The following is a 24,325-nucleotide window of genomic DNA, read 5'->3' on the forward strand; positions in this document are numbered from 1 at the left end:
GGCGAGTAAAGAACTGCTTCCTTCAAAAAGAAAAGAGGGAACCAGAGAGAGAGGTAGGTCTAGTGAAAAGGCAGCATAGCCCTCTAGTGCTGTGGAGGAAGCAGATTTTAACTCTCAAAGCAGATGGAGCTGGAATGTAATGAACAGGTAACTTGCTTACTTCTACATAATAATAATTAATATTTACAAGGCACTTTTAATCTTTTTTACAAACAAGTAATCCTCTCAGCATCCATGTGAGATAGGTAGATAAGTGGTAAATTATATCAGTGTTTACAGATGGGAGCACAGAGGCAGACTTACCAAAACTAGACTTTAAGATGCTTTTGTCTTGAATTGATGCACAAGATGAGAGAGAGCTCATGTGCAGCTATGATGTGAGAGAGAGAGAGAGAGAGAGAGAGAGAGAGAGAGTGTGATTATGGGAATTGCTAAAGAGAAAAATGTTTACTAGCAGTAATAAAATAGAACAATCAAATTTATCTCTATTGATGTTGGTATCTAGGGGTAAAAGTCAATGTTAAATCTCTTCTGACAGAAGTGGTAGGGAGAGTGTGCCATTGACATCTTGAGAGAAAAACACTGATTAAGAGCTTGTCTCTCTGGTGGATAGATTAGGGACTGTTTCCCAGAGCTTTCCATTTAAAATAAATACTTAGTTGACAGAGATTAAAATTGTGTTTATCTACAGTGGTTTGTATGTCCTATGTCTAGCTGTCAGTTGATGAATCCAGCAATGCAGTTTGAGTGAATGTGTATGGGGGTTTGCAGAGTTTCATATGTGTAGGCTTTTGCAGTGTGTGTACTGTGTGAACTTGCTTTGTACATGACATCACTGTATACTCTAAAGTCTGAAATGCTAAAACTAAATCAAAATTGTATGCAAAAGCAGTTTCAAGATTAACTCAATTGTAAAATTACATGTATTTGGGCATACTGTATATTCATGCAGCAAGGGATATTTGTAAAGAATTAAAATATAACATTCAGGTCTTTAAAGTGTTTTAAAATTAGAGCTATATGGAAACTATATTCCATCAGATGGTTTCAGACAACTGGTAATGTAAAGTAATTTATAGGAATATTTACAGGAATATTTTTTGTTTCTGTGTGAGGGAGGAGTGAGTGTAAGTTGTGTATAATTTTCAATGTAAAGTTCAATTATTTTTGATACAAGAAGTTCATGTATTGCTGATAAATCACAAGTATTTTCCATTGTAGTTTCTTCCAAGATGGCTTGAAAACTGCTGATAAATTGAAACAGTATATTGAAAAGTTGGCTGCTGATTTATATAATGTAAGTAATTTGAGGTAGTATAATGTCTGAATTCAGATGAACAAGCAAGAACATTTCCCTAAGTGCTATCAGTAAACTGAAATATCTAAATAGCTAAAAGTATAATCTAACTTCACATTTACACTGTACAAATAAAAAAAAGTGTTCCTTCAAGCCTCAACTGTAACTAAAATTCTGGGACAAGCTATCTTTGTTGTTAGATGGTACTAACTGTTTCCCAAAACCTTTGCATTCTGGAAGTTATACCATGATTTACTTTGAGAGGAAGTAGTTATCTATTCAGCTGCAAATAGAGGCTTTGAGTATTGTAGCATGTGGATAGTACTGGATGGGTGTCCTTGCATCAGATATTCACTAATATAGCACAAATTTTATATGAGTCTGGTTTTCATAATGGACTGTTTGATAATACAGACTTAATTTGGAATTGTGTACAACACAGCTTTTGATGAGTGAATTGTATCTCTCAGATACTAATATTGCAAATTATGATTGCTGATTGGGAGGCAAAAAGTGATACAGAATTAGAGCTCAGTGTCACCAATGCAATTTTGTATTTCACAATCTGAAGTCATAAGTTACATGTACATGGCATAAAAAACTCCATGGCAATATGTCTCAGAGCACTGGGCAATTAACTTCGGCTCATGGGCTCTCACTATGAGACTAAAAATAGCAGCATAGATATTCCTGCTAGGGTGGGAGTACAGGCTCCGAAGCCCAGCAAGGGAGGAGAGTCTCCGAGTCTGAGCTCCAGAATGAACAGGAACATTTACACTACTATTGTTAGCCCTGTAGTATGAGCCCCGCAAGCCCGAGTCAGTTGATCAACACTCTGACTCACTGCCGCAGCTTGGTTGATTGGTTTGTTTGTTTTTGTTGTGTAGACATACCCCTGGTAATCCCATTTGCTTTTGTAGTTTTAGTCTGGGGGCATAATGTGTTAAAATCTCATTCTGGGAGCAAGATAATGATACAAAAGTAAGGATGGTGTCATTTGATTCGTAAAAATCTACAGAATCATAATTTCAGTGGTGTCATCTTCTGTGGTGTAATGGTGTGTGGGGGGGGAGGGAGACTTACATCTGCTCCCATATCCTCCAGTTGGTGAAATTTGATAACGGTTTCATTGGAAATGGGTCACGTTGGGTATCGTTCAAAAGCCCTTTCTCCCACAAACACAATGATGCCAAACATGACATATGTAGATATGTATTTGAGAAAATGTTTAAAACCCAACATACTTTAATTATACTTCAACACCGGGATGCATTGTTTACATAAAAAAAAGACATTAATCATTGGTAATACTAGAGAAGCTAGCCTGGACATGTTGGACTGAAAACATGTATTCCTCATCGGTGTTGTCCTTGTCTAGGGCCTCACTGCTAGCTGTGTGGTCACAATGATCCTTGTACATGCCATGCTCTCACATCTCTATGCCAGGCAGGCTGCTGGCCAAACATTTGTAGGGTGCTGAGCATCTGGTCATTGCATACAAGCATTTGATTAGCTGAAAGATTGATTCAAGAATGCATGGGTGGATAGCTCAGTGGTTTGAGCATTAGCCTAGGGTTGGGAGTTCAATTCTTGAGGGGGCCACTTAGGGATCTGGGGCAAAAATCACTACTTGGTCCTGCTAGTGAAGGCAGGGGGCTGGACTCGATGACCTTTCGAGGTCCCTTCCGGTTCTAGGAGATAGGTATATCTCCAATTATTTATTTATTTTATTTATGGTATTTCATACTTAACTGATGTGATCAGTCCCTCCTCCAAGACCCATCCATGCCTAATAGGGGAAGGTAGTTTTGGATGCGCTTCATCATCTCGTAATCATTTAATTACTTGATCGTTCTCCCTTTTGGTAGCAGGTATACATGTACCACTTGTCAGTGGCAACTTTTTCTCTTTCTGCTTCTTAGACAATATCCACCAACGTAGCTCTGCAAGTGTCATAATCTTGGTCTTGAAATGGTAAACTCAGCATATGAATGCTGGCAGCGCACCAGCTTTAATGGTCCGAGTAATAGGAACACATCTTGGAGAGAGATACTGTGATTCTGTTTCCCAGCAGCAAGCACAAAAATAGAATCTTGTGGAAATATTGGGTATCTTCTCACAGAGAGGACTAGAAAATCTGTGTATTGTGCAAAAATGTGGAGTTTAGTAGTACCTCTCTGTTGCATTGATGGCATGCAAGATAATTTTAGTGTCGTCATCCTCACTGAACTACAAAGAAATTCCACTGAACAGTGCGAGGCATCAGCTTCGTTATGCCATGAGGCAACTAAATTCTGTGAGTAATTCTTCACATGCTGGAGCGTTTTCCTGCAAAGTATGTGGTTAACTTGTCCTTTGTGTGAGTATGAGACCGTTGCGTCTTCATTGTGATGTTGGAGATGTTTGTGGAATCAATTATTTTGAATTGGACACATGCAGTACCATGGAACCTCTTTTTCTGGTAATGTTTGTAATTGATTCCTTTCATACGTGTCAAACATGAGGTGGACTTCATCATTGGTCCAGTATTTGTTCTTTGGCCTGATAATGAAGTGTTCAGTCAAACCTCAGCAGGTGTTAAGTGTCAGGTTTGTCGAGAGCTTGTACCTCAGCCATACCATCTACCATTGCTATGCTGATTGATACCTTTGCTGGCATAAGGCACCAGTCATGTTATCAGTAAGTGTTGCTTAGAAAGACCATGCAAGTTGTGCATTAGTTTGTTTTTCTCCTGGCACGTATGCATCGTTCCTTTGCATTCAATCATCAGTCGTGGTACCACGGAGAAGTCATACTTTCTCAAAGTCTCATATAGATCAGTAGCACACTGAGACCTGGACACAAGAGGAAGATGGGTAAACAATGACCTGTCTGTGTTTAGCTCTATAATAGTCCCTGCCAACTTCATTCTGATTTTCTTCTTTACATTTGAGGACAGATTTAGTCTATTCTTCTTGATTGGAGTCGATGGACTGATGAAGCATTGGATAATTCTTTGGGTTTTGAAGGCTTCATACAAGTCATGACCCAGAGAATTCATTCGACTGACATCTTTAGTAATCTCATCACTGAAGACTTGATATTAATGAGCTCTGGTCTGTCATATGCAAATTGGTTTTCAGTGAGAGTAAGATCATCCTGTAGCTTTAAAATTGACCCTTCTTGATGTTTAACAACACCTAATGAGTCTAGATGATGTTTGGTTACTTCTGGGGAGTCATCTCAGCCATGCTTAATGTTTCATTTAAATTCGATGGAGTTCTGGCATTGTCAGGAAAACAGGAAAAAGCATTTGGATACTGTTATGCCCACCAATCCCCAATGACTTTCATAGCTCTGTTTTCTTGTTTTAGGGCATCATGTGGCCCATGAGGACAGAAGCGGCCAATAGGCAACCTTCTAACAACTAAATTTCCTTTTCAAAATTTCTCCCATGTGTCAGGGTCAGACTTTTCTATACCTCTTATTCAGGTTTGGCATCATCTATGGGTCCCTGAAACTCCAACATACTGCATGCAGGACAAAATGCCTTTTTGTAAAAATTTTAACAGCTGCAGAGTCTTCATATTACTGTTGAAATCAGCTCTTTTTCCCCTGCTTTTTATAGTACCACTTCTTTTGCAGCTTTTAAGGATATGTGCTGAGATTCATTTCTGTGGATAGGATTGCAAAAAGCAATGTTCGTAGCCCACAGTTCATCTTCAATAAATGCTCTAAGAGCCTTTCTGCTAACTATTTGTTCCTTTTCAATCCCGTTCAAAGCACATATTTCTCTCTATTTAGCTTCTGCATCAGCCATCACCACCACTTTCCTATTCATTAGAGCCTCTGCGAGGCAATTAGTGAACTCCAGTTGAGTTGTACAGTTTGCAGTGGTAAAACCAGTATTTGTTTCTGTTGCTTTTGATGCAACAGATTACATACATTCTTGGCATAGTCAATGTGATAGGCAGTGTTGTATGTGTGGGTGTCTTTTGGATCAATGCAGCCACTTAACTTTATTTTCCAGGGAATGTTCTCGCTTAGGGTGACTACTTCATATAATTTCTCAGTTGTCTCATTTATTGAAACTATACTTAATGGATGCCATTGGGCTTCCAGCTTACCAGAGAAAGAAGCAGGTGTTCTCGAAACATGTGCCATGGGAACTAGTATAAGGTGAGTCTTGCCCACAGCTGGCACATATCCCAGCATCTTCAACTTTTTCCTGATGCTCAATGTACTTCCTCTCCAGCCTTGCTAAATTCAGGTTATGGGGTGTTCTTCTTATAGCATTTAAAGTGCCACCAAGCATTGTGTTTAACCAGATCCTCCACAGTTATATTCTCCAAAGGTTCAGCAATTAGTCAGTACTCTTTGTCTCCCATTAATGCCTAAAGAGGATCAAGACCAAAGTAAAAATAAGGATTTTGTAATAAATTATTTTGGGATTGTAATTAATTATGTTATGTAATATATGTTATGTAACTACATGTATACCATTTGCAGATGAATTCCAGTAATTTCTGGCTGGACGCTGATGTCTTAACCAGTGCCTCATTACAATTCTTTTGGCATAATAAATAAAGTTGATAATCAATACCACGGAACCACTTCTTGTTTTGTTGATGATGGCAAATCAACTTGAAGCTCTCTTTCCATTTAGAGTAATCTGTAACCATAAAAAAAATTAGCAGGTATGTTCTGGACATTAACTGATAACACAGTACTCTCAGTCAAAGGCCACAATTTAATTTCGTGAGGAGTGCATGTTTGACATGCCTTTGTTAAAGTATATTTAAAAAAAAATTTAAAACATTTTCTTAATTATATATTTACATAATTGTTCTAGGATTTGTCATATTTGGTATCCTTTTTTTGTGGGAGAAAGGGCTTTTGAATGATACCCAACTCAACCTATTTCCAACAACACTATATTATCAAAATTTCTACCAACTGGCGGACCTCAACCTGAGAGCCAGGATAGCAGCGATTTCCTTCTATCATGCTGCAGAAGTTGACACTATTGAAACTGAGATTCTGTAGACTTTTACAAATCAGATGACATCACCCTTACCTCTGCCCACAGAATTACATATGCTCCCAGACTGTATGTATGTGGTTGAATGAAACTATTTCCATTTCCACTCCAGTTATAAACCAGCTGTCAAGCTTATTTGAAATATTAAGACTTCAGAGACTAATTTGGTTGTGTTAACTATAATGAACCATTAACATATGGCAAGAAAGTACATGCTATCCATTTGCAGAGACTGAAGAGGCTATTTCTCAATATATATTCACTTTGGCTTGCTTTTGAGGTATATGTATATAGAGGATAAATACATAAGGAGCAGACTACTACATGTTCAATTTTCATGGGTGACTGTAACAGCTCTAAGTGGTGGGGTGTGCTATCACAGTCCTTTGCTTATCTCTGGTGCTCCCTGCAGGCTTCTGGCCAACCTTATTGGGTCTTCCTTCAGTGGCTTGGCTTTCCAACCCAGTCACAAAGTCTGAATGAACCCTTTCTGGGGTATTAGAGCCCAGTAACTAAACAGTCTGCTTGCTCTCCCGAAGGTCTTCAGCCCTGGCTCTGGGCACTTTAAACTGGGCTGTTTGTTCAGGCTCCCAAATAAAGCCTGTCCCCGTCTTGGGGTTTATACTTTAGCTGTGGCTGGTAGGGGAACCCAGGCCCAGCCACTATTCTGAGTTCCAACCCAGGAACCTTATACACAGCAGCCACTTACTGCTTACTTTAATACGTTGTTATTTCTCTGGTCCTCTTCCGACCAGAACCATTTTTATCTCCAGCCCTGTTTCAGGGCCAGCGTTCTTAGGTTCTTTTCTATTTCCAAGCCATAGAGGAGCACTCTTCCTCACTCCTTTGGTTTCAGCCAGGATGACCTGCTAAGGCCCTGCCGCTCCTGTAATCTGAGCCTGAGGGCTCTGATTGGCTTGGCTGTCCCTACCCCTTTTAGACTTTGGAAGACTATGTTTCTTTAGCTTCCAACGTGGCTACTTCAGTGAGGCCTTACCAGAAAGGCTTGGAGGACCCCCTTTTGCTCCACTTTTTCTTCTATCTCACTGCTTCCTGGGGCAAGTTTAGCAGAGCAGCGGGGCCTCCAGCAGGGGCCATGAAGGCCAAATATACCCCATCACAGTGCTGAATTTGGTGAATTAAAACTTTGAAGGTAAAAGTTGCTTTTAGAAAAGGAAATAATACCAGTAATTTTTCCTTCCACAGATAAAGCAGACACAAGATGAAGAAAAGAAACAGCTTACTGCACTCCGAGACTTGATAAAATCCTCTTTACAGCTTGATCAGAAAGAGGTAGGTAATTTTACGTGTGTGTTACTCTCTGGCAGAATGTAAATTGTATGACGTCTGAGTTGAAAACTGGCTTATATAGGCATAATTTCTTTGTGCAGAACAATTTGTTTGTTTCCTGAACAGTATTCAACAAAAATAACATTCAGAATATCCAAATATATATGAATACAAAGCAAGGTTTTGGATATTTATCAGATTTCATATGTGAGAAGAGACCCTTCCCCACTTCTGCTCCTCAAAAGGAACAGCAAGAAATCATACTACTACTTTTGTGCGATATTGTGATACTAGGTAACAATATTTTAAGATAAAAATGAGTTCTCCCTTTGCATATTCTTCCTATGCTGCTGCCATTTTATTTGGTGATAGCTGTAATACTAAAGATGGGAAAGAATGTAAACCTGTTTTTAAAATAAAAACTTAATTTTTTCAAAAGAAAATGTTTACTGTTAAGGCTGGTCCAGATCCTCCTCATCTCACATCTTGATTACAGCAGCAGGACATATATAATGAAGTTTGGTCTATATGACCCTTACTCATAACAGGGTCACCTGACCCAACCATGTTCTTAAACCCCATGCAAATAAATATGCCATCCTTCTATGATTTCTTAAAGTCATGTTTTGTATGCTTAGTTGCAGAGAAAGGGCTCTAATTACAATTTGAGCAGAGTCTGCTTAGTAAATTTTAAAATTAATGTCATTAAGGGCCAAAAATAACAAATATCCACCCCCCATCTAACTATATTAAGAATGTGAAATATTTAATATTTAATTACAACTATAGTGAAAATAACATTAGGACTCTGAAGTTTTCTGTCTTTTTTATGATCAGTTATTTCAGTTACTTAATATAGTTATAGTATAGCCCTTATATTGCACTCTGCTGTAGTGTTTTTAAAGCTCTCCATCTCTGGAGTAACCAGTTATGTACCATGCTGGTAGCCAGTGTAATACAAAGCCTTGCTGGCAACTAGTGTTGTACCTCATTGGCTGCTCAGTCTAAATCTAAACATCAGCTGGTATATAGATGTATAAAATTAAAAATAACCTGAGGGAAATCAAATGCAGAAGTTTGATCATATTCTCTCCAAAACAGTGAAGAACATGATTCAGTTTTAGTAGTTTTTAAAATGCAAAACTCTAACAAATAATCTTCTTTTGTTCTTAAATATAGGGTACTAAAAATGGTGATCGGTGGATTGAGCAGATGATTTTGTAATTGCATACATTGTAAATCATGAGCGCCCCCCCATTCTCTAATAAGATACTTATGAAGATTAATGCCTTGGTGGGGATCCTATAATTGGGCAGTATTGCTAATGTTAAATAGCGGACATTTGTAACCAGAACAAATGACCATTTTTGATATACTTTATGTTGTTAATTTTGTAGGTAGCACACTGAAATTCTTTAGCTGATGTCTGTAGATTGCGATATGATTTCTCAGATGGTTTATTTAAAGTCAGATGTACATTCATAATTTAGTATTTTTGTAAATTATTAAGAGTCTTTCTTTCCCACATCTTCATACTTAACACATTTTAAGTGTTATTTTATAATTGTTGGCTTCATTAACAGAAATGGATTAACGGAAAATGTTCATAAATTTTAAAATAATTTTATAAAGAAATCTAGAAACAGAAATGTTTGTTCTTGTTTTATTTTAAGCTCTATCCCTAATAAAAGATATAGAAACATTTGACATCAGAATCCCAACATGTTAACAGAGCATAGTAATTCATTCCTGAAATATACATAATCATCTGTTTTAGTATGCCAGTTTTAAAGTTGTTTGTCAGTTAATCTGAAACAGCTCAGTGTTTTTTTCATAATTTCATAGAATCATAGAATCTCAGGGTTGGAAGGGACCTCAGGAGGTCATCTAGTCCAACCCCCTGCTCAAAGCAGGACCAAACCCAACTAAATCATACCAGCCAGGGCTTTGTCAAGCCTCACCTTAAAAACCTCTAAGGAAGGAGATTCCACTACCTCCCTAGGTAACCCATTCCAGTTCTTCACCACCCTACTAGTGAAAAAGTTTTTCCTAATATCCAACCTAAACCTCCCCCTCTGCAACTTGAGACCATTACTCCTTGTTCTGTCATCTTCTACCACTGAGAACAGTCTAGGTCCATCCTCTTTGGAACCCCCTTTCAGGTAGTTGAAAGCAGCTATCAAATCCCCCCTCATTCTTCTCTTCTGCAGACTAAACAATCCCAGTTCCCTCAGCCTCTCCTCATAAGTCATGTGCTCCAGCCCCCTAATCATTTTTGTTGCCCTCCGCTGGACTCTCTCCAATTTATCCACATCCTTCTTGTAGTGTGGGGCCCAAAACTGGACACAGTACTCCAAATGAGGCCTCACCAGTGCTGAGTAGAGGGGAATGATCACATCCCTTGATCTGCTGGAAATGCCCCTACTTATACAACCCAAAATGCCATTAGCCTTCTTGGCAACAAGGGCACACTGTTGACTCATATTCAGCTTTTCATCCACCGTAACCCCTAGGTCCTTTTCTGCAGAACTGCTGCCCAGCCATTCGGTCCCTAGTCTGTAGCAGTGCATGGGATTCTTCCGTCCTAAGTGCAGGACTCTCCACTTGTCCTTGTTGAACCTCATCATATTTCTTTTGGCCCAATCCTCTAATTTGTCTAGGTCCCTCTGTATCCTAGCCCTACCCTCCAGCGTATCAACCACTCCTCCCAGTTTAGTGTCATCTGCAAACTTGCTAAGGGTGCAGTCCACACCATCTTCCAGATCGTTAATGAAGATATTGAATAAAACCGGCCCCAGCACCGACCCTTGGGGCACTCCACTTGATACCGGCTGCCAGCTAGACATGGAACCATTGATCACTACCCGTTGAGCCCGACCATCTAGCCAGTTTTCTATCCACCTTACCGTCCATTCATCCAGCCTATACTTCTTTAACTTGCTGGCAAGAATACTGTGGGAGACTGTATCAAAAGCTTTGCTAAAGTCCAGAAATAGTACATCCACTGCTTTCCCCTCATCCACAGAGCCGGTTATCTCGTCATAGAAGGCAATTAGGTTAGTCAGGCATGACTTGCCCTTGGTGAATCCATGCTGACTGTTCCTGATCACTTTCCCCTCCTTTAAGTGGTTCAGGATTGATTCCTTGAGGACCTGTTCCATGATTTTTCCAGGGACTGAGGTGAGACTGACTGGCCTGTAGTTCCCTGGATCTTCCTTCTTCCCTTTTTTAAAGATGGGCACTACATTAGCTTTTTTCCAGTCATCCGGGACCTCCCCCGATCGCCATGATTTTTCAAAGATAATGGCCAATGGCTCTGCAATCTCATCGGCCAACTCCTTTAGCACCCTCGGATGCAGCGCATCCGGCCCCGTGGACTTGTGCTCGTCCAGCTTTTCTAAATAGTCCCGAACTACTTCTTTCTCCACAGAGAGCTGGTCACCTCCTCCCCATACCGTGCTGCAGAGTGCAGCTGTCTGGGAGCTGACCTTGTCTGTGAAGACAGAGGCAAAAAAAGCATTGAGTACACTAGCTTTCTCCACATCCTCCGTCACTAGGTTCCCTCCCTCATTCAGCAAGGGGCCCACACTTTCCTTGACTTTCTTCCTGTTGCTAACATTTCATAGCATTAGTAATCCTACTGAGAATTAAAAAATAAATATGGACTACCTTTCTGAATGTATAGCGTGCTAGGAGCCGTTATCTTCAAGATGGTTTTCAAACTCTGAGAGACTTACTTAAAAATGCAACTTGCGCTCCTGTATGTATTCCTTATAATAGAGTCACTGGGTATTGCATGTTTAACACCCAGAATTCGTACATGTTTTTTGTAAACAAAAGGATTATGTAACATAGACAAGCAGGAGGCTCCCATGAGCAGCTCCAAGGCAGGAGCAGCACATGGCAGTGGGAGGAGGGACAGCTGAGCTGCCTGGCAATTGATAGCCTGCGGGAGGCTGCCGCACAGGGAACATATGGGAGCGGGGAGCTGATGGAGGGCTGCCGGTCCACCCTGGTTCCAAGCCCCCACCAGCTAGTTCCAACAGGCTGCTCTTTCTGCAAGCAATGGACAATGCAGGTGGCTGCCAAACAACGTTATAAGGGAGCATTGCATAACTTTAAACGAGCATGTTCTCTAATTGATCACAACGTAACAACAAAACAACGTTAACCGGGATGACTTTAAGTGAGGAGTTACTGTAGCTTATACTGTACTCATAAATACTTTACGTGCTTTGTTAAACTGAGTCCTTACTCATTAGATTTTCACAGCTTTTAAAATATACTATAGCTTTTTAGTCCTTTAATACCAAAATAACATAGCACTCAGCACTCATGAGTTAAATGACATTGACACAGGAGATGCATGGCCTTGGTCTGAACAACCAGTTCTTCAACGATCTGTGGGTATTTGAATCTTTACACAATTAAAGCTGGGGTTTGTTACTGAAACAGATGGCATGGCTGTTAGAGATTAAGGGCATTTTTCCCATGCACTACTGCATTGTAGCATTTAACATCAGGAAATTTACAGATTAAATCAGAATGTTACGGCATATGAACTGAAATTGGATTTTCTCTTGCAGATTTGTAAGGTTCTAAACTATTTTAAATTGCATCAAAATTCACAAATTAAGTTACCATTTACCTTCCAAAGTACTTTATGATAGTAAAATTGAGGCCTTGGCTGTTCATAATTAAAGCTCCCATGACACTTTTAACACAAACTAGGTACCTTTTAGCTCTTCTTTGAGTGATTGCACATGTCAGTTCCCTGTAGGTATGTGTGTGCTCCATGCATGGATATCGGGAATTTTTTCCCTCAGTGGAACCCATTGGGGTGGCTCAAGTGACCTCTGTCACCGTGTGCTGATATAAGAGGGAGCCACCTCTGGCCCCCCTCAGTTCCTTCTTATCACCAGTCACAGTTAGAGCAATTCCAGACTGATTAATTCAGTACTTCCCTCGCTTTTCTTTGTATATAGGTGTAAATTAGTAGTTTGTTTTAGAGACAAGGTGGGTGAGGTAATATCTTTTATTGGACCAACTTCTGTTGAGAGATGTCCAGTAGAAGATATTACCTCACCCAGCTTGTCTTTCTAATATCCTGGGACCGACATAGGAGGTACAACGCTGCATACAACAACAGTTATTTATAGTTAGTTTAGTCAAATTTTGACAATTTTAGGGCTAAGTTTCCATTTTTGGTCTTTTGTTTGACCATTTTTTCCTCTTCTGGTACTGGTACCAGAATGATGCCTCACCTGCCAGGGTTTAAGTCCTGCAGATCCTGCGGAAAGCCTACGCTGCTCAACGACCTGCGTTCAACCTGCCTGAAATGTTTAGGAGACTCCCACATCCTTGACAAATGTCACATCTGTAAAGGTTTCAAGCTTAAATGCTTGCTTTTGGAAGCAACACTTCCATCCCCATAGGAGTAGTCACATGGGGAGAACTTCAGTATGGTATGCCCCACCAGAGATGTCTGTGACTTCTCTGTCCTGTTCCCCTGTACTAAAGAAAAAACTCAGACCTTCCTCGGGTTCCGTCTTTCACTCTTCTGTGCCATGAAGTGTTTGGGAGAGAGGCCATCATTAGAACACTCCTTGCCTCCAAAAGGGGGACTGCTGCCTCCGGAGCCTGTGCCAGGTCCATTGAGGCCATCCCTTAAGGACCATTATGGAGCAGATAGTACTGATCCCAACAACCCCGGAGGCATATGCAGCCACAGAAGACTTGCTTAGCCTCTTGGTACTGGTATCACTGGCAGTAGTAGGCCTGCAGCTAGTTCCAGGGCCTGCTTCTCAGACCTCTCCACACCAAGATCCTGCAGACTTCTACCCAACCCTCCACAAAAACCTCTCTTGTCGAGAGGAAACCATCCCATGATCTGGTACCACCATCCCCAGGTTTGGCCCCAGTACCATCTGGATTGGCCTCTCCTCTGTCAGAAGCATCTGATTCCTGCTCCTCAGACTCAGGGGTGAGGTCCTTTCTATCCTGCCTGGGACATGGCACATACTCCCCCATCAGAGTCATTTGGACCATGGGCCATGCAACAACTCCCGTATTGGCCTCCGGCTAAAGGTCAATGGCCTGGATAAGGATGGATCCCCAAGTCCATGTCATTGGCCATTCTGGACACCGCGGGGCATTCCCCCTCTAGCCAGTCATCCTCTCAATCAGAAGGGCAATTGTGGAGGGTGCACCAGAAACACTGACACTTAGAACAGCATCAGTTCTGAGCATCGAAAGCACCCTTCTTAGGTACCGAGACCAGTACCGAGCAGTCAGAACTCACTCGTGCAGCCTCTCCACTTCAGCTTACGGACCAGTCACCAGCTCAGATGCCAGTTCAGCAGATGAGGCTATTGAGCAATCATGGCACTCATCATGTTACTCACCAGTACTGGAGGACTACTGAGGCCATCCTGATCTGCCCTCCAAACCAGTTTGGATAGTGCAGATTCAGCTGCTCAAACCATGGCATCAACCATTACAATGAGAACGTGTTCATGGTTGCAGTCATCTGGGTTACCCCTAGAGGTACAACAGACCATTGAAGACCTCCCTTTTGAAGGCTCATCTCTGTTTTCAGAGAAAATGGATGACAGACTTCATAGCCTCAAAGACTCGAAGGAGATGATCAAATGCCTTGGGATTTATACTTCAGCAACAAAAAGAAAACAACTGAATCCATGACAGCCATTCAGACACCAAAGTTTTGCTCCCTGATTACAAGATTCACCAAGAAAAATGGGAAGGGGTTATACAAAGTGCCGTTCACTGCTCTTCTGTTCAGCATCATTAAGCTCATCCCATCCAGCTGCCTCTTCCAAACAGCCATTTTGATGGGGTAGCCCTGTGCAGTGTGTACCAGCTACCTTAGTTCTATTTGTTCCCCATCTTTTATTTACCAATCCCACTTCTAAGTGCTTGCGCCCACATAACATCAGACCTGTGGGTCTGAAGCATATTGGAATGGGAGTATGCTGAGGACTTCTGCTCACTTCACTACCACTGAGGCATCTCCCCATTTTCTATTTATTTTAACATCCTTCCCTACACTTTCTAAGTCCCATACCAAAATTAACATCCTTATAATGGAGATGAGGAGCATTCGGTTTCTACAGCCTTGTCTACACTAGAGGATTTTTGTTACACATCGTGTTACACACCGTGTGTTCACATGCACACGTCCTTGCAATGTTGAGTAAACATTAACAGCATCTTTGCAATTGCACTTGGAAACACTGAACCCTTTTCCAGCTTTATATCCTGCATTGATGGAAAGTTCTGACATTGCAGCTCTACCACTATAATTGGTGGCCCATGATTCTTCTGCAACTGTAGGCATGGTGTTTTTTGTATTATTCATTATTTTCTTGCTTTGAACTACTGAAGGTTTGTAATTTTGTGCATAGGTTTTCTGTATTATAAGATGCAATCTTAAAGCTTTTCTTGTTTGGAGGAAAGAGTTTTTTCGGAAATACCAATGCCATTTAATTTTGCAAAATATCTGCTATTTTATAGATTGAAAAGTGCTAAATTTACAAAATTCAATTTGAAAGAAAAAGCATCTCTCCTAATGAGGATTGCTGCATCTCCTATACTTTCACTTTGAGATGACATGTGATGGAAGCTGCAATGTCACCACATTTGAAACAACCTGCCTACTGTGAATGTTTTGTATTTTTTCACATAGAGACTTCTATTAGCTATTTTTGTTCATTCATATCTTATCATTTATTTTTTAAAATTTGACCAACAATCTAGCTGTGTATACTGCTAGTCATTGTGATCACATCTCATATGATTTTATTTACCCTTACCCCTCCTGTCTGATTTGTTACTTCCATTGGTTCCATCTTATCTTAGAACATTAATAAAATAGGTTTTAAAAATGTTTTTTACAAAATATAATTTTTCAGCCAAAAACACTGCATGGTAACACTTTAAGTAGCTAGTCTTCCATAATTAGTTCCAGTTCTGTGGAGGATAGGATACAGTTGTTATGAACATTCAAAAATTTATAAAGAGTAGGAGATGCTTAGGTAAAATCTTTCAACCTTTTAGTCACATGAAAATAATTTCTGCTCATTTGCGTAGTTTCATCAGAAATCAATGACATTCTTCACATGAGTAGAGATTACAAACACAAATTCATAACTGAATTGTTTTAGTTTATAAATCCCTCTCCACCAAGGAGTTCAAATAGCAGAATAAACAGCTAACATGCAATAAAACTTGAAAGCAGAAGAAAAATTTAAAAATTCTGAGTGACAGTATTATTAGTGAGACAAGATGGGTGAGGTAATACATTTTATTGGACTGTTGGTGAGAGAGACTAGCTTTTGAGCCACACACTGCTCTTTAAAAGCAGCAAAGAATCCTGTGGCACCTTATAGGCTAACAGACAGTTAGTCTATAAGGTCTCTTAGTCTATAAGGTGCCACAGGATTCTTTGCTGCCTTTACAGATCCAGACTAACACGGCTACCCCTCCGATACTTGACAGTGCTCTTTGTCAGGTCTGGGAAGGGTACTCAGAGTGTCACAGCTAAATGCAAGGTCGAACAGATAGTTTAACATACATAGTTAGTACTAGGGCTGTTAAGCGATTAAAAAAAGTAATCACGATTGATTGCACTGTTAAACAATAATAGAATACTATTTATTTGAATATTTTTGGATGTTTTCTACATTTTCAAATATATTGATTTCAATTACATACCAGAATACAAAGTGTGCATGGCTCAATTTACATTTATTTTTTATTACAAGTATTTGCACTGTAAAAAACAGAAGAAATATAGTATTTTTCAATTCACCTAATACAAGTACTGTACTACAATCTCTTTATCATTGGAAGTTGAACTTTTATGTAAAAAAAAACCTGCATTAAAAAAAGAAAACAATGTAAAATTTTAGAGCCTGCAAGTCCACTCAGTCCAACTTCTTGTTCAGCCAATCGCTCAGACAAACAAGTTTGTTTACAGTTGCAGGAGATAATGCTGCCTGCTTCTTGTTTACAATGTCACCTGAAAGTGAGAACAGGCGTTCTTGTGGTACTATTGTAGCCAGTGTCACAAGATATTTATGTGTCAGATGCGCTGAAGATTTCTATGTCCCTTCATGCTTCAACCACCATTCTAGGGGACAAGCAGTGCGGACCAGCGCATGTTCATTTTCATTATCTGAGTCAGATGCCACCAGCAGAATATTGATTTTCTTTTTTGGTGGTTGGGGTTTGTAGTTTCCGCATTGGAGTGTTGCTCTTTTAAGACTTCTGAAATCATGCTCCACACCTCATCCCTCTCAGATTTTGGAAGGCACTTCAGATTCTTAAACCTTGGGTTGAGTGCTGTAGTTATCTTTAGAAATCTCACATTGGTGCCTTCTTTGCATTTTGTGAAATCTGCAGTGAAAGTGTTCTTAAAATGAACAACATGTGCTGGGTCATCATCCGAGACTGTTATAACATGAAATATATGGCAGAATGCAGGTAAAACAGAGCATTGGACATACAATTCTACCCCCAAGGAGTTCAGTCACAAATTTAATTAACACTTTTTTTTTTAACGAGCATTATCAGCATGGAAGCATGTCCTCTGGAATGGTGGCCGAAGCATGAAGGGGCATATGAATGTTTTAGCATATCTGGCATGTAAATACCTTGCAATGCTGGCTACAAAAGTGCAATGCAGATGCCTATTCTCACTTTCTGATGGCATTGTAAATAAGAAGAGGGCAGCATTATCTCCTGGAAATGTAAACCAACTTGTTTGTCTTAGCTATTGGCTGAACAAGAAGCAGGAAGAAATTGACTTGTAGGCTCTGAAGTTTACATTGTTTTATTTTTGAGTGCAGTGGTGTAACAAACAAAAAAATCTATATTTGTAAGTTGCACTTTGATGACAGAGATTCCACTACAGTACTTGTATGAGGTGAACTGAAAAATACCATTTCTTTTATCAATTTTACATTGCAAATATTTTTAATAAAAAATAATACATACTTTGATTTCAGTTACAGCACAGAATACAATACATTTGAAAATGTAGAAAAACATGCAAAATATTTAATACATTTCAATTGGTATTCTGTTTAACAATGCTATTAAAACTGCTATTAATCACAATTAATTTTTTATTGTGATTAATTTTTTTGAGTTAGTCATGTGAGTTCACTCTGATTAATCGACAGCACTAGTTAGTACATATTCTAAGGTACCATTCAAGGTAAGTGGACTGTTAACATCCTTGTAGTCACAGGACAAAATGGGAGTTTAGTGAGTTACAGATTGTTTTAGTAAGCTATAAATCCAGTGTCTTTATTAAGACCATGATTTTTAGTGTCTAGTAAAGTTATGAATTTAAGCTTCCAGACTTGTCTTTTGAAAATGTTTGCAGGTTTTCTTTGAGGATGAGGACTGATAGGTCAGATATAGAGTGATCGCTTTGTGAAAAGTGTTCCCCCACAGGTGATATGGGGTTTATGTCTTTTATCATTCTCCTGTGTAAGTTCATTTAAGAGCATAGTGGTTGTCTAGTTTCAAATTTGTAACTTTGCTAGACACTAAAAATCATGTTCTTAATAAAGACATTGGATTTATGGCTTACTACAAGAGTCTGTAACCTGCTAACCCCTCGCCATGCTGTTGGAGTGGCTCATGACCATGAGTGTCAACCTCAGGGCAGACTATCAAAAAGCAGGGCTGACACCTCAAACTGGGGGTATGTTCTAGAATTGGATTTCACCAACCCAATAACAAATGTGAGCTCCTTTAACAGTCTTACCATGGAGTCACAGACAGTCCCTTGCCACCCAAGCAAGCAGTACTTAGTGATAAATAGTCACTTGCACCAAAGATCATAAAATATTCAGGTTGCTCCCAGTCCCAGGAGACCAGTCACTTACCACAGGTCAATTTGTATCTTAGATCCCACACCAAAGACAACGCTTGTAGCCAATCCTACAGTAAACTCCTAAATAAGGATTTATTTGCTGGAAAAAAGAAATGACGAGTTATTTACAGGTTAAAGCAGGCAACATGTAATACAAATGAGTTACAGTCTATGGTTCCAAAAGGTGACAGAGATATAGTAATCTGTGAGCACTGAATGTCTTTTAGGGCTAACCCAGGTTGATCCTGGAGATATCTGCTTTTTGTTTCCTAGCTTCAGCCCTCTGAGAGTCCAAACAGCAAAGGGTTGAAGAATTTTCGTGTCAGCTATCTTTATTTTCTTCTTTCAGAATTCATGTTGATAAGATGAGCTTCCTTGCACATAGCACCTTTATGGATGTGAAGGGGCCATTAGCCAAATCTTTGTATTGTGATGCTTCACAATTGCCTATTTTTGCTAGTCCTCCTTGATGGACAGGGGAAACACTCCTCCTGTCTGAGTTCACAAGTTCAGAGCAGGCATTTTTACAGTTCTTAAACAAAACTTTTGTATTGCCTTATAGCATGGGATACAGGAATTACAAGCAACTTACAACCATTTTTATAGAGTCTAAACACTAGATACATCCTTACAAGTCTAACACCTATGTTGAACAATACTAACATACGGGTAAACTGGTCTGGTTTCTAGCTATGAATTTGTCAGTGCTCAGCTGATACTTGCAGCCTTGGCAAGAGCTGGTCTACCAGCAGCACACCCCTTTTTGTTCTGACTGCAGGGGTGTTAAAGAGCCACTTCACCTTGAACAGTCCCTTAGAATATGTGCTATCTGTTCAACCTTGTGTTTAAATGTGAAACTGACTTCAGGAAGAGCCCTGTGTATCTAGAAAGCTTATCTCTCTCAGCAACAGAAGTTGGTCCAATAAAAGATAATACCTCATCCATCTTGTCTCTCTAATATCCTGGGACCGACATGGCTACAACAACACTGCATACAACAATATTAGTATCCTTCCATGTTCCAGTTCAATATTAAAAGATATTTTAATTTCAAACCACAAAAAGAAACATGTACAGTATTTTACCATTCTCTAATGTTACTTGGCAAGCAAAGGCTAATAAGTGTCTAAACAAAGAACTGTGATGTTTCTTCCTACTAATTAGTGCCATTTCCAAGAATGACTGCTGATTGTCTTTTTAAATGTGGAAGCTGCAGAATATATGTTCAGGAGCACATTATTTTCCAAAATTAATTCTCTTTTTAAATTCTTTGCTTTTTCTTTCCTGTGTTGCTTTTGCCTTTCCTGATCGAAGGCTAGGAGAGTAAGTCAATGTTTTAATAAGCCTTTGTTTTTCTAGTGAATTTGATGACATTTTTATCACCCTACTTGTTTCTTTCATTAGTTTTTTTTTAAATTTATTTGGGACAATTCCATTTATTAACAAATATGTACACCATGTGTATTTTTAAACTTAATTAAAATTGAGGATTATTACTGGTGTTTCATATATAACTGTGCATGTAAAACTACTTGCTTTCCTTTAGCAATTTATGATGAGCCTTTTAAATTCCTTCATTATCTTGGGGGGGACACCTGCATTCTTTGTATACTCAAAATTCGAAGTTTTGGATATACAATAAATGCATGATCAAATAATGTAAGAGTCCATAACTAGTTATTAAACTTCTTAGTTAGGATTCCTTGCTTGAAAAATCTATTTTTTAATAGTTTTTTCCCCTTCTATAGGATTCCCAGAGCAGGCAAGGAGGATATAGTATGCATCAGCTTCAGGGAAATAAAGAGTATGGAAGTGAGAAGAAGGGTTATCTCTTAAAGAAGAGTGATGGGTATGTAGTTGGAGTATATAATACATGCACTGAATTTTTTGAGCTTGTACATTTTAAAAACATACATGATTAAAAGAATTCTCTTAATTTACTAATTAAAATGCTTGCATATCTCATTTGTGAAGTGCTTATTTTCTCTTTAGACATTGTTAAAGCTTAGAATTTATGAAAACTATTCAGAGATAAAAATCAATATTGTTTGGTATATCAATTCATAAGCTCCCCATCATGGAGATAGGTAAAATTGTGATTAACTTCAGTGTTAAATTTTTACTACTCATCCCATTGGGTGTGCAGAAGATGTTGTCTATTTTTACTACTCATCCCATTGGGTGTGCAGAAGATGTTGTCTATTTACCCCATTTGATATCATTTAGTGTTCTTGAAAATCCAGAATTTCTACATTTGAACATAAACTACTAGATTCAGATACTTCAATTCATTATATACACAATTTTAACCCGTTTTGAGCCACGCTCCTCTGGGCCATTTGAGTATAGTTTTCAAAAGAACCGTAGAAACTTAAGAGCCCAAGTCTGTGTTTCAAAAATGATTTAGGTCCTTAGGACCTAACTCTCTCTGAGAGGTGCTCAATTTTAAAATGTGATTTACGCTCTTAAGTCAGTGAGGCACTTTGGAAAATGTTATGGTTTATAAATAAAAATACAATGGTTAAAAATTGAACATTTTGGTCTATTAATGTTTGATTTGAAATTCTTGATTTTCAGGCTCACAGCATTAACTATAAAATAGAACATAAATTGTGTAGCTGTAGAAAATGGAAAGAATTATAGTAGTTTATAGGCCGAACCTGCAAGCCTATACTCACTGGCTTCAGTTGGCCAGCTAATGAAAGGCATATACAAATGAGCAAGTGTTTGTTAGGTTCAGAGCTTCAATTTGTAATATTTATATTTTATTTACTCAAAAAGTTATTACTTCAGGAAATTTGAGTATAGCATTAAGGCTGAAAAAATAAAACACTCAACGATCAGGAAATGCATGTAACTTTAAAAATGTAACCTTAACTCTTTTTCCCTATGCCAAGACCTTAAAGAGGCTCTCTCTTTGTATTGTTAAGTTACTAAAAATGTTTATTAAACTATAAACTGGAATTTCTTGCAGAATCTTACATACAGGTTTCATGCATATCTTATTTTCTAAGTATCATTAATATCTACAAATAAAGCAATTTTAAAAAAAGGCTTTGTAGTTTTAGAAACCTTACCTATTCTGATATCACCAGTCATTTCACTTAGGATATTAAACCAGCTGTAAGAAGATAACTGCACTTTTCTACAGACATGAGTAATATTTTAACCAAACCTTTTTGAGTTAGAAAAAAATCCAAACTTTAACATTTGAAATCTGAAAAATAGTCAGATCTGCAGTGTGAAGGTTGTTTAACAACTTGAGTTATTTTCAGTGATAGGGCATCAGAAAAGTAATCCTTCTAGCACTAAGGTTTTAAGATTTTGTTATTATGAAAGAACAGTCTGCCTTCATTTTGTTACCTACATTTCAACTGGGTGGTTCTTTTGTTAGCTTCACTTATTTTGTTTCTGTGGTGACAAAAAAGGCACAGCCACTGTGTGTGTGATCTGTCAACCAATAATTCTTTTTCTTTTTGGTGCTCCAAAATTTTCAGACATTGCTGTCTTCTTCAAAGAACATAAATTATATAAAACAGATTATAGCAATGTCACCTCTTTAACAATTTTTGTATTAGCTGCGAAGATAGGGTGAGGAATGGGAAGACAGGCCAGAATTACATATTAGTGTAATCTATTCATTGAAAAAATGGAACATTGTGTGGTCATGCAAAATGCTAGATGTGAAATCATAATCCAGACTCTTTATTGCCAGTGTTTTTTGTCTGTAGATGCCAGCCTTCTTCCCAAAGATAACGTACGTTGGTTTCCCTAGGTATTAGAGCGGTGAAGTCATTAAAAGACCAGTCCAGTCTGTAGTGCATTTACTACTTTTTAATCTAGTAGCACAGCAGGAACAGGAATTATATCAATCAAGTGAGGGCAATGTAGATAAAAGCAGGTAGGAAAGTCTGTAATACTGTCCCAGTGCTCTTGAATGAGATATTGCTGCTGATAAAAGTTCAGGGACCATTTGGTTTTCCTCTTCTATATAGTGATTTAAGGTATGAATAAAAATAAAAGCCTCAGTACTGAAAAAAGTAGAAGCTGAACAGCATCTCTTCTTCAGGGAACATAGAGTGAAGATAGCCAACTAACACAGCTTTTATACAGAAATGTCTTGATGGGAGAGGATCCAGTTTTCTGCTTTGAACCTTCGTGGAACAAATTTAAATAATTGTTTTCTGTCTCTGAAAAATATTAAATGCACAACATCAAAACTGCATAGCCTTAAGATAATTGTTACTAGAATGGAGGTTTTTCCTGCTCTCCGTCCCATTTAAGAGATGAAGAAGACTTGGAGAATAGAATTCATATAAGCATAATCTATTGAAATGAGAATTTAACTCAGAGAAATCCTAAAAACATTGATTAGAATCCTGCTGTAGTTCTATTTTAATCAGTTTAAAGTGCTTTATAGGCTTAGAAGCATGCTGACTACATGAATGATCAGACAGAGTGATAAGCCTTTTAATGTACAAACATCTTTTTCAAAGAGAATTTAATTTATGACCTTTCAATCAGATCAATCAAGGACATGAATTGTTAACTTTGTGGTGGATATAGTGTAAAAATTGTTTTTTGTTTTTAAAAAGTGAAGACATAAATGAAAAATTTCAATTAAGCCAAATCAGCTTTGGATGATGTCACTTTTTTATTATTTTACATGAAGAATTCTGCTCACCTGGTCAGAAAAGTGAAATTAGGTGTTCGTTTTATTTAAAAGCTTACATCTATTAAACTAATGCAGTTAATGCAGTAAAGCATAAAGAGTAATGATAAAATTTTCAAAAGTGATTTAGGTACTTAAGCACCTAAGTTTAATTGAAAATCAGTTGTACTTGAGCTCCTAAGGGCTGAAGACTCTTTTTTGAAAATGGGAATTAATTGAAATTTTACCTAAATCAGCTGGTTTGCTGGAGACTGTGTTGGCTTGCTAATCTATTTAAAATGTAAACAATAATAAATGTATTTATTTCTTTAACTTCTGTTTGTCCTCCAACTTTGTTGTACAGGCAAATTAAAAAGAGCAGTAATTATGCTTTGTTCTTGATATATTGTCCTGTTACTGTTTAGGCTAAGGAAAGTGTGGCAGAGAAGAAAGTGCACTGTCAAAAATGGAATTCTTACCATATCACATGCAACAGTAAGTTGACTTTTTTATACTCCATTATTGTCTAAGTGAATTCAATGAACTCTGTCCCTGTGAATCTATTGACTGAATTAATATAGATCTGTTATGTGACTATTTAAAGTATGGTGCATAAATACCTCTTCTACCTAGATAATTTAATGTCGGTTCACTTATTTGTGAAAAATTGAAAACCATTCAGTTAAGCAAAATACATGAAAACATGAAAGATTGATTGAATGGTAACATATAATTAATATTCTATATTTGTATAATAAAAAATCTAGCATGAAGTAGGTTTTTTTGTTATGTTTGCTCTTTTGTACACACTGACTTCTAAAGTAAATGCTGAACTGTTTTAGGCTGCAGGAGCCTTTTAAGATTGTACCTGGACTTACATTAAACAGCGTGTTATTAGAGCTAATTCAATAATAAAAATGTATTTGTGAATAATTTATTTGCAAGTGGCAAAATTTGTTGAAGAAATTATTCACAACGAATAAGTCATCTAGTTTTACTTTGTTAGAAATGTTGCTAACTTTGAGGCATCTAGGTGTGCCTGGGACTTGATGAGAAGAACTGAAATCAACAGACAATATTAAAGAGCACATCTTATTCTTTGCACATTAATAGTAGTAAAATTTGCCCCATAAACTGCAACTTTTACTTATTTTATAAATA

At 38.2% G+C, this 24,325-nt stretch overlaps 1 protein-coding gene across 2 annotated transcripts in view; it reads left to right on the forward strand.

Annotated features, from left to right (window-relative positions):
• Positions 1-24,325, forward strand: part of ASAP1 (ArfGAP with SH3 domain, ankyrin repeat and PH domain 1) — a 299,002-nt gene that overhangs the window by 165,057 nt on the left and 109,620 nt on the right. For both annotated transcript variants that reach the window (XM_045005497.1, XM_045005498.1), the window contains exons 10-13: positions 1,222-1,297; positions 7,524-7,610; positions 20,262-20,362; positions 23,590-23,659. In XM_045005497.1, coding sequence (XP_044861432.1) covers positions 1,222-1,297; positions 7,524-7,610; positions 20,262-20,362; positions 23,590-23,659 — 334 coding nt within the window. The remainder of the gene's footprint in view (positions 1-1,221; positions 1,298-7,523; positions 7,611-20,261; positions 20,363-23,589; positions 23,660-24,325) is intronic.

This window comes from Mauremys mutica, chromosome 2, assembly GCF_020497125.1.
Source record: "Mauremys mutica isolate MM-2020 ecotype Southern chromosome 2, ASM2049712v1, whole genome shotgun sequence".
Taxonomy (NCBI): domain Eukaryota; kingdom Metazoa; phylum Chordata; order Testudines; family Geoemydidae; genus Mauremys; species Mauremys mutica.